The sequence below is a fragment of the Eretmochelys imbricata genome, chromosome 6, assembly GCF_965152235.1.
Source record: "Eretmochelys imbricata isolate rEreImb1 chromosome 6, rEreImb1.hap1, whole genome shotgun sequence".
NCBI lineage: Eukaryota > Metazoa > Chordata > Testudines > Cheloniidae > Eretmochelys > Eretmochelys imbricata.
Genome location: NC_135577.1, coordinates 12,283,717 through 12,294,578, shown reverse-complemented (window position 1 = coordinate 12,294,578; position 10,862 = coordinate 12,283,717). Strand labels below are relative to the sequence as shown.

General features: G+C 44.6%; 1 protein-coding gene across 1 annotated transcript; it reads right to left on the bottom strand.

Moving 5' to 3' along the window:
• Window positions 1-503: 503 nt before the first annotated feature.
• OR10V1 (olfactory receptor family 10 subfamily V member 1) lies at window positions 504-1,715 on the bottom strand. The gene is made up of 2 exons (XM_077819275.1): window positions 1,645-1,715; window positions 504-1,449 (listed from the first exon to the last, which is right to left on the bottom strand). The coding sequence occupies exons 1-2, from the start codon at window positions 1,713-1,715 to the stop codon at window positions 504-506; spliced, it is 1,017 nt and encodes a 338-aa protein (XP_077675401.1).
• Between the last annotated feature and the right edge of the window lie 9,147 nt (window positions 1,716-10,862).

Sequence of the window (10,862 nt, the reverse complement as noted above, 5' to 3'; positions counted from 1 at the left end):
CAGCAGTTTTATCTGTGTCCTTTCTGTCACTCTATGTATTGAAAACACTGTCAAGGTCTGGGAGCATTCTCAGTGATCGGTTGGAAGGTTCAGAAAAATAGAAGCAAGTATCTAACAAGTCCTTCTGTGCACGCATACATGGTGATTTTTCTGCTGCTCATAACTCGGTCACATCTGAACAGAATTTTGTGAAAAAAGCAAAACACAAATATCTGCCTGCCAAATTTCAGGTTTCTAGTCAAAAGCCATAAGCTACTAGAACTATTGAAAAAATGTAGGGAAAAATAAATACTGACAAAACTACCCTATTTCCACTAGCCTGAGGATGTCTAATCAGGATTTTTAAGATTTCCTTGGCATTAGCATGCAACCGACATGATGTTTCATGGCACCAGTCAAACAGTGAAACTGGTTCCCTAGAGCTGGAATCCGATATGGCCCGTTCCCAAGCAGCTTGAGCCATCCAGTCCTACATTGTTACTCTGATTGAGGGCCCAAAAGCGTCACTTTCTCTGGGACAGCACTTTCCTTCTCAGCACTCTGCTCAGAGCATCCTTCAACTCCTTGTTCCTCATACTGTAGATCAGGGGGTTCAGTACAGGGGTCACAAAGGTGTAGATCACAGACACCACCCAACCTTGCTCCAGGGAATAGCTGGAGTTGGGCTGTAGGTATATGAAGCTGCAGCAGCCGTACTGCAGGAGGACGACTGTCAGGTGGGAGGAGCAGGTGGAGAAGGTGTGGCACCGGCCGGCTGCAGAATGGATTTGCAGGATGGCGGCCATAATGAAGATGTAGGAGAGGCAGATCAGTAGGAAGGGGATGGTAAGGACTGTGACACTTACAAAGAAGAGGGCAGCCTGGTGGACATGTGTGTTGGTGCAGGCCAGCCTCAGGACAGCAGGGATGTCACAGAAGAAGTGATTGATTTCCTTGGCGGTGCAGAACGGCAGGTGGAAGATCAAGATGGTCAGTTGCAGGGATAACAAGAAGCCCAGAACCAGGGAGCCAGCTATGAGACAGGCACAGACTTTCCCGTTCATTAGGAGGGTGTAGCGCAGCGGGTGGCAGATTGCCACATATCGGTCGTAAGCCATGACAGCCAGCAGAATGCAGTCAGCACCTCCCACAAAGACAAAGAAGAACATCTGAGTGCCACAGCCAGCGAGGGAGATGGTGGCCTTCCTCCCTGACACAAGGTTGACCAGGGCCAGTGGGGCAATGACAGAGGAGTAGCAGATCTCCAGCACTGCCAGATTGGCCAGGAAGAAGTACATGGGGGTGTGGAGGGAGCGGTCAGTGCAGACAGTGAGCGCAACGGCGGCGTTCCCACAGAGGCTGAGCAGGTACATGAGCAGGAAGGCCAGGAAAATAAGCAGCTGAATCTCAGGGAGGGTCGAGAGAAGATGGAAGTGAAATTGTATCAGCCCCGTTTGGTTTTCATCCCCCCTGGAACCAAGACACGGGACCTGTGAGAGAAGAAGAGAGACGAGCAGACCCTGTCAGCAGTCACCAAGGTCAGAACAAGAGGAGACAGGATCACAGTGCAATCAGGACAGTCAGATGTAATATCAGGAAACACTTTCTAACCCTAAGAGAAGCTCCGGGAACAGGGCATGTTGCCGAAGTAACTGAAGGAATTACCTTCCCTCTGGACGTTCAAGGCTGATGCTAAGCACCCATCTATCCAGGATGGTAATGGAGTTCCTGTCCATAATGCCACCCTCTGGCAGAATGCATTGGAATTTCTGATAGGAAAGACAGCTGTGAGCCCTGCTCCCTTCTTACCCTTATGGTGACTGATTTGTCTTGATTTTCAAACCAAACTACAGGTTTGATGCTGCATGGATAACGCTGGATCTGCCAATGGTATTTTCTTGTGATGCTTTCTCTGACTCTGACCTGAAGGTAGCCATAAAAAAACATTGCAGTAGCCGCAGGGTGACAAAAGCCTTGGAAAGGGTGTCTCCCTCCAAACCAAAAAGCAACAGGACGGAAAGAAGAAAGCAGTGTACAGTTCAATGGCAAGGCACAAGAGAGCCCAAGCCCCAAAACAACCCTCTATCTCCCCTCTGTCCTTCTTTGTTTTTATACTTCCACCATCATCCTGCTATCTGAGCAACTAAAGATTGAGTCCAGCCCAAGTGAAGCCAGTTAACTGTTCAGTGTTGAGATAAAACTTCTGTCATGGATCCACAGCTATGCCCCAGCTACTAAACAGTTCCTCGGAGGACCCCCAATGGGGCTCACTTTTCCTCAAGAGCTGGCCACGCAGCCTCAGCACCTCCAAGACAGAGCCTCTGGACTCCAGCCCTCCTGCCTCATGCTGTGAGCTTTGACCAGTGAGTCCAACTGAACCAGACACCTGGTCAGAGACATGTGCCCTCTCCAGGACTCTGGGCTTCCCAGCCAGTGTCTGCAGTGACACCAGGCAGCCTTTTCCAACCAGAGCAGGGTTCATTAGCCTGCTGGCACAAGGCATGGGGAAGTCCTTAGGGTAGCCCAGAGAAATAGAGGCTATAATATAGTCCATTCTGGCCGAGCCAGTGCAACCAGCCAGCCAAGCTGCTGTGGATCCACATCTGGCTTGGGCTCCCTGTCTCTGTCAGTCCAAGATGAGAGTTCCATGTCTCTGCAAAGTGTAGCCCTTACTCCAGCCACCTGATACCTGCTCCTTTTGTTCTTGAGCTGGGGCAAGGGGGAGGAGACAGTGCTTCCCTGATGAGAGTTGGGGGGAAATTGCCTCCCTCTTGGTTGCTGGTGGCTAGGTGTGAATGTCCTGGCCATTGGGGTTCCCATTGTCTTTTTGAATTCTCCACTGATATGGATTGGTTTTAGCCAGTCTCTTAACAGGCCATTCCTTCCACCCCAGACAGCTACATGACACAAACATCTCCTGCCTTTTTCTCGGCTCCAAGAGCAGATTTAACCTTTTGCACCCACTGGATCATGATGCAAAGTACAGAGGGAAACTGAGGCATGCCTGAGATACTTAAAATATTACAAAAAATTCCCACTTTGTCACAATTTCCCTGAAGCACCGGTGTGAACAGTGCTTTGTCGGCAGGAGCGTTCTCCTGCCGACAACGCTAACGCCACTTGTTGCGGGTGGAAGTTGTCGGCAGGAGAGCCGACAAACAGTGGCTACACTGCACTCCTTATAGCGGCACAGCTGTAGCGACACAGCCATGTAGATATAGCCTGAGTAGTCATGGGCTGAGAGGTAAAATTCTCTCATAGCTCAGAAAGCTGCTAAAAAGAAAACAAAGCGTAGGAATAAACAGTCAGTTTTCATCATGGCTAAAGGCCTCCACACTAGGGCTGCTACTGTTCAATATATTTATTATGGATTTGCACAAGGAGGCAAGCAGTGAGGTGGCACTGGATGTAGATGACATAGAATTAGTTAAGATCAGAGGAGACTGTGAGGAACTCCAGAAAGGCTGGACAAAGCTAAGCAATTAGCAACAGTATGTTAGGCGAAATTCAGTTGGAAGGAACTGACTCATGGACATTGATGTATCCTAAATGAACTGTACCCCTACTGGGAAAAAATCTAAGTGCTGCTGTGCACAGCACAATGAGAATATCTGCTCAATGCACAGAGGTGGTTGAAAGGGCAAACAACTCGTTCGGGTGTATTAAGAAAAAGATAGAGAAAAATATAGAAAACATTATAATGCTGCTATACAAAGGGATGGTACACAGTCAGCTTGAGGACCACATTCAGTTCAGTTCTGTTCAAATGCTTTCTAAAGGGATAATGCAGAAGTAGAAAGGGTTAAAAGAAAAGCAATGAAAATCATCAAAGACATGAGAAGACTCCAGATGAGAAGGGATTTTAAAATTAGATAACTAGAGCGTTTAGAATAAGATGGGACATAAGAGGTGGAAATAATGTAATGAATAGTGCAGAGAAGGTCATTCCAGCACTGCTTTTTAGCCTCTCATAATTAGGCTTGGCACAATTTGATTTTTATTTTTTATCATGTCAGGTGATAATAGCTATGTTTATTTTTAAGCATCTGTTTTATTGTTATAGATTTAAATGTCCACAGAATTATGGGTTTTAAACATTTTTTTCTATTTTGATCAATTTAGTTGTTCATGGTTATGGGAAACCAAGAGGAAACCAGTTGTGGGAAAACATATAATGACTGTAGATGCTAAGATGCAAAAAGCTATAGTTTTATAACCATTAAAACACAAATTGGCAACATCACATATCAAAATATACCAAACAAATATCCTTAAATCAAAAAATCACACCTGTTTTTATTGTTCATTCGCCAGTCATTTGTAACAATCCCAGTTCAAAAGGCTAAACCCATGGATTTTGACTCTAATAAATTCTCATGCAGCATTTTTCTTATTTTGCCTGTCTGTAAATTTTAATTATTATCGGTGGAAGCATTTTTAATCGGTTTGTATATGCATGATGAAATAGATGTTTACCAACATTTACTGATAAAAATCTAATCCTTCCCAGTCTACTCATAATACTAGAATAGGGGGACAGGACAAGTAATGAAATGAAAAGGCAGCAAATTTAAAACTGATCAAAGGAGCAATTTTTTCCATTTAGTGAGCAATTAAACTGTGAAACTGATGGATACTAGGTTAATGCCAAGAGCTTATCTATATTCAAAAAAAGGATTAGACATTTGTATAAATAATGACATCTACACTCACAGTGCTGGGGTATAAAAGATTATAACACACTCCCCCATGTTTTATATGGCATTCTAGGTGAACGAGCTGGGAAGACACTTCCTCTTTTAGGCCTGTTTTGGCATAATTGTTCACTTCCTCCAAGGCAGCTGGCACTGGTGTTGGCATATTAAAGAAGGTCTGTATTAAAATCACAAGGGAGTTTGATTCCCCATAGTTTAAATTCCAGGGTATTACTAATTAAGACGTCTCTTGTTCTTCTTTTGGGTCTGTTGTTTTTACTGTTTCTCTCCCTCTCCGAGTGAGACTTGCAAGCTGCTAATTGTGTCTGTCCTCAAAGCGATACTTTGTAACTGCCCTTCAAAACGGTACACAGAGACTCCCATCCTCTGTACTTTTTATCTCACTTTGTTATGTTTGTGACACCCCGAGAGTTGTTAAAGTTGGGAGAGACAGCGAAATAACAATTGTGATTAAAATAGAGATAGAGGATGTATGTGGATGGATGCTTGGTTTAGATAATAAATGAATGATCAGGGAAGTGCCAGCCTAAGAATTCAGTATCAATCGGCTGAAGAAGGCGCAGAGTGGAGACAACCGGATGACCCCCAGAGGGCAAAACCAGAATCCACACAACCATCCTAAGGATGAGAAAACTGAAGAACCAGATAAACACCTGATAGCCATCATGGAGCCATCATGACAACAGCATGATGAAGCAATTCCCATAGACTGGCATAGGAACAAATTCCTATAAAAACTGACTCTAAAAACTGAGAACTTTTGAGTCTGGTTCTGCCACCACCCTCCAGGAGCATCGGATGCGCATCTGACAAAGACTCGGCTCCACCCCAGTGTACAGGCTACCTGGCCAGTACTCTGTCACAAGCAACCTCTAGGCTGGTAACTACAACAACTATGCCGAACTTATATGAATGAATGTATGAATGGATATGTGGATAAATAAGGAATAGTAGTGATATAGAATTGTATATTCTGATCTTTTTATTATATTTACAATAAATGCGGCATATTGCCTTATCCCCTTTATAAGATCCCGTTGGTCTTATTTTTATGATATAACACTGTGTTGGGCTGAGCCAATAAAGCCACAAATGCCGGAGAAATCTTGTGTCACCAAGGGAAAGGAACACAATATTCACAGAGCACAGCATGTATCATTAGAGTGGCCCTTTCTTCTCATTCTAGGGCTTGATCTTACCTCCACTGCTATCAATGGGGCAGGATCAGGCATCCAAAATAATTGCTGTTGGCTCAACAAGTATAGGGCAAACTTTACTCTCCTCAAAAAGGAATTTAACTATTACATATGGACAGAAAATGGGAGACCATCAGGTGGGAATACTGTCTGAAATTCCTCCAGTTGAACCAAGGATTATGCTTTCTGACTGGGGAGATTTCACCTGTGGTGAATAATGACACACTAATGTCTTTTGAATAAGTGAGGGCTATAAGGAGGAGAGCGAGAGACAGCAAAAGAGAAGCACAACAGAAACAGAAGGAGGAAGAAGCTCCAGAGCAGATTATGTGGCCCTGAGAAAAGCCTAAAGAGAGATTTTGGACTCAGAGTGCTGGTTGGAAAAGCAGGCTTGGGACAGTGAGCAAAGAAACTGTCTGCTGCTGTTTGATTCTTACTGTGTAGGGATTCCGCCTAGCTCCCTTCCATTCAGGACTTTATATATAAGTTTTTGTAAATAAACAAGATTGCATCAAAGGCAATACCTGAATCTATCATCAATTTCTCCACTCCAATGTGTAACTACCTACAAGACTTCAAGATTTTTGGCTAGCCGCTCAGCTCAAAAGGGGTAATAATATGACAAGAGATTGAAAAGACTATGACTGTTTTACCATGGGGAGAAAGCTAATAACAGGGCACCTGACAAAGTATAAAGAATAATGCCTGGTGTAGAGAAGACAGATCGGGAAATTGGGTTCTTACTTTCTCATAACACAAGAACAATGAAACTGAGAAGTGGCAAACTCAGAAGGAATGACTTTTTCCACTCAATGCACAATTAGCCAGTGGAATTCATTGCCACAAGATTGCATTGAGGCTAAGAGCCTATCCGGGCTCCGAAAAGGACTGAGGGTTATATAGAGTCATAATAGTACCTACGGAGGCTGAGATTTTTAAAGGAGCCTAAGGAAGTTAGGCACCTGATTCCAGTGAAATTCAATGGACATTGGGTTCCTCATGCCACCCTAAAAAACAAAAGTTTTGTAAGGGATATAAACCCTCCTTCTCTAAATATTGGGGGTGAGGATTTAACTTTCCCTTGGGGCAAGATGTCCTGTAACTGCTGATTGTGAGGGTTTAGATACCATGGAGATGGGGGCCAGATAAGTACCATAGACAAGCTAGACGGAGCCAGTGTGGCAGTCCCTGTGTTCCTATATTGTTAGAACCTCTGCCTGGCTGCTGTTGGAATGTAGCACCAGTTTTTGTATAATCGAGACACCCTCAAGAGCTAAACTCATCCCAAACGCAGAGATAACAAAGGTCTCGAGGAAAAGGTTATGAAGAGATGAATGGGAATAAGGAAGAGCCCACCACGAAAACTTCTCACCTGACTGGCCCCAACTCGCGGCTCCTGGACCCACAACCACACCACAAAGGCTGCCTTTCCCATCATTCTTTGGCCCCAAAAGCCAGCGGAGATGGTGGAGAATCAAAGCTGGCCAGGTGGCTCTCAGCCTCCTGAATCCCGAGGCAGGAGAGCTGGCTGGACTCTCCCTTCCTGAAGCCTGGTTCTGAACATCCCCTTCAAGCCCAGGAGCCTTTACATACCATGCAGAGTCCTTAGGGGGCAGAGGAGATGATGGAGCAGCCCTGCCCTCAAAGGAGCACCAGGCAGGTAAACTATCTTGCAGCCTCAGGTCCCATTCCCGTGCTGCCCTCCAGCAATGCTCTTTCTATTAATTTTAAAAGGCCAAGACTGATTTATGAAGCCATCGTCCACTCAATAATTGCCCTGTTCTGTTCATTCCCTCTGAAGCACCTGGCACTGGCCACTGTCAGCAGACAGGACACTGGGCTTAATGGACAATAGGTCTGACCCAGCATGGCTTTTTGTGTGCTCTTAAGTGTTGTCATTACAAACATCTGTGCATATTGAAAGCTGAAAATGGAGGGATCTGGTCAATTAAATTGAATTTAACATCAGAGTGGATAACACAAACCTCCTTTTTATTTTAAATGGCCTTCCTATGGATTTCCAGCCTGCTGCACAGGAGAGTCCCAGAAACAAGGAGGCCTTGCCACAGATTTAAGTCCAGCTTGCTCCGGGGTGCACAGGACCTTGCCCTTATCTGACCAACAGCGGGAGAGACGGTGGGGAATTATATAAAAATAATTGTTGTTCCAGCTGGATGGAGATGAAAGGGCCCCCTAGCAGCAGCCTTATCCCAGAGATGAGAGGGGACAATATGATTTTATATCAGAGACATACATGAGTCAGAAAGTTCAGACCTGGATCTCAAACTGTTACCCAGGCATCCCATGTTGGCAACAGACAGGGAGTATGCAGTTACAAGTCCATACCCAGGGTCTGGGACTTGCCTAACCCTGCTCAGCTGGGCATGTTTCCCTGGCGATCACCATCTTCATGCTATTTCCCCAAAGGGGGCCGGGTGTGGTCCCTGCCAGAAGCTAAGAACTCACTGGCCATCATGGTTAGTGCAGGAACCGTGTGTGATGCTAACAGCCCAGCTCGATTTGGAGCCATAGGCCATTTCACCTGTGTGTGAATTTCAAAGAAACGTTAAATGTATTAGTATGCACGAACCAATTCACTAGTTAGAATAGAACATAGAGGGATGTTATCATATTGCATTTACATGGCATATGCCCCAGTAATTACACTTGATTTGCATTCATGAAAACTAGGGAATGTTAATTGCATTCTCTTCACCTATCTGTTGTCCACTATCACATTCCATGTAGTTCCATTATGTATACCCTGTAATTAGATAATCCTAGATCAAAGGTGTGTTAGTATTAGGATAAGAATTTACTTAATGTGTAAAACTTCATGAAAACGAATGAGAGATTGTCTGGACTGCTGTAACTAAATGCATTGTGTATGTATCTGTAATCGGATTGACCATTAAACAGGATTGGAGCCTTGAAACTGTAAATGAAGAAGCATGCTAACTTCAAAGCATGGGTCATTATGTTCAGCAATGGAGAATCCACAAATCTGGTCTGCATAGGAAAAGCCCATACTGTGATGAGATGCCTGTCAGCTTGTTTTCTGTGAGCAGGATCTAGAAATACTGAATTCAGGAAGCAATCCGGTATCTCTTGAGAGACTGATGGAAAACTAACAGATACTACTTCTCTGCTATTATTTGGACTATTAATTTAGACTCACCTGTAATGTATTTTACCTGTTTTAACCTCTCAATAACTCTATTTCTTTTTCTTAGCTAAAAGATATTTAGTTAGTTTACTAGAGAAATTAGCTACAGTGTTGTCTTTGATGTAAGATCAAGAGCATCCATTGAACTGGGGTAAGTGACTGGCCCTTTGGGGTTGGGAGTGACCTAATGTGTGGTGATTTTTGGTTTTAAGAACCTTTCCTCACTTAATCCAGTCTGTCTGGGAGAGCCTAGTGGGGACTGTCTGTAACATCATAGTAAGACTAACATGGTAATCCAGGAGTGCACAGTTGTTACTGACTTGGTGAAATCTAATTGTAAAATATACAAGTTTGGGGTTTCTGCCCTGTTTTCTGACAGTCTGCCCTGAGATTGGCACTCTCTGTTGTCAGCTACTCTGGACAGCATGACAGTATGTATGGGAAACATTTTAAGAGCTAGTAACATGTAGAATATTGTGTTCCAAAGTAGCTGGAGGTGAAACTGGCCACCTGGGGTGAGGTGGCTCTCAGAGTTAACTCAATCAAGAATGAGAACAAACAATTCACATCTTGTGGCCCAGCCCAGCCAAGCGTTTACTGTCTAGACAAGGTGCAAGGCCTGTAGAAAGCACCAAAGAGCCCAAGAACAAGACCTTGAAGAGGGCGAACTGAAGTTATCGAAACATTGGGGCAAACTGAAGTTATTGAAACATCCTAGTTACGTGAAGAGAGAAGGTCTGGAGCTGTATAAAAGGAGAAAGAAGAGAAAGAAAGAATTTCATCCATTATGGAGACCAGTGTGACTGTCTCAGAAAAGTGGATCCCAGCTCTCTGGACTGGACAAGCGCTGCATAGTCTCACCATTGGGTGAGAAATTGCTTGGCTGACTGGAAAGGAACTTATCAATAAGTATAGGCTCTACTCTGTTTTATAGTTTTCTTTTTGCTGTAACCATATGTTTCCATTACTTACACTTGCTTCTGTTTGAATCCTTATCTTAAGCTTTGTCAAATAAACATCTGTTTGGGTTTAGGACAGACATGACTAAGTGCTGTGTGCTGAGAAGAGTGCTGGCCTGAGGGGACACTAGTGAACTGGGGAGAATGGCTTCCACAGAGGCAGCAAATCTGTGTGCATTGAAGTTGTCCGGAAGTTGAGAGACTGGACATTCGAGTGTAACGAACTGGGGTGTACAGACAGGGTGGAAGACCTGTGCTCCGGGCCCCGAGCAGAACCCTGGGTGCCAGCTATTTCCATAGGTTTAGCTACAGGTTATCTCATATCAGTGTCCTGTGTCCCAAGGACCCACTTAGGGCTGGGATGTGCAAATTGCTGGCCTACAAAATGATAGAGCAGTGTTCGCAGAGCCCAGAGCGGGGAGTTTGCATTGCCATAGCCGGTAGTTTGGGGTGAGTTTCCCCCACTGGGCACAGACAAGGCTCCCTGGTGCTATCAGCAGGTGGTAGCGATTCATTCTGTAGCCCTTGGGTCACCCTAAAAGAGTCCCACAAACCCCTAATGCTCAGGGAGAGATTGGCTGTGGTGCAACCAAACAGCAATCTCATACGGTGGTCTAGTGTTGGGGAGCCACAGGGAACCTGAGAATGGGAGCTAGTGTGTACTTAGCACCTTTGAAAATCAGCCCAGTCAGGTGCCTACATATGAATTTAAGAGACTAACTTTAGGTTCTTATTTTTGAAAGCCTTGGCATAGAGAGACAATTATTTCTCCAGGGAGATTGATCTGAGGTCAATTGAACTTTCTCTTGAGTGAAACTTCTGAATTCCCCCATCCCCATCCCCAGTG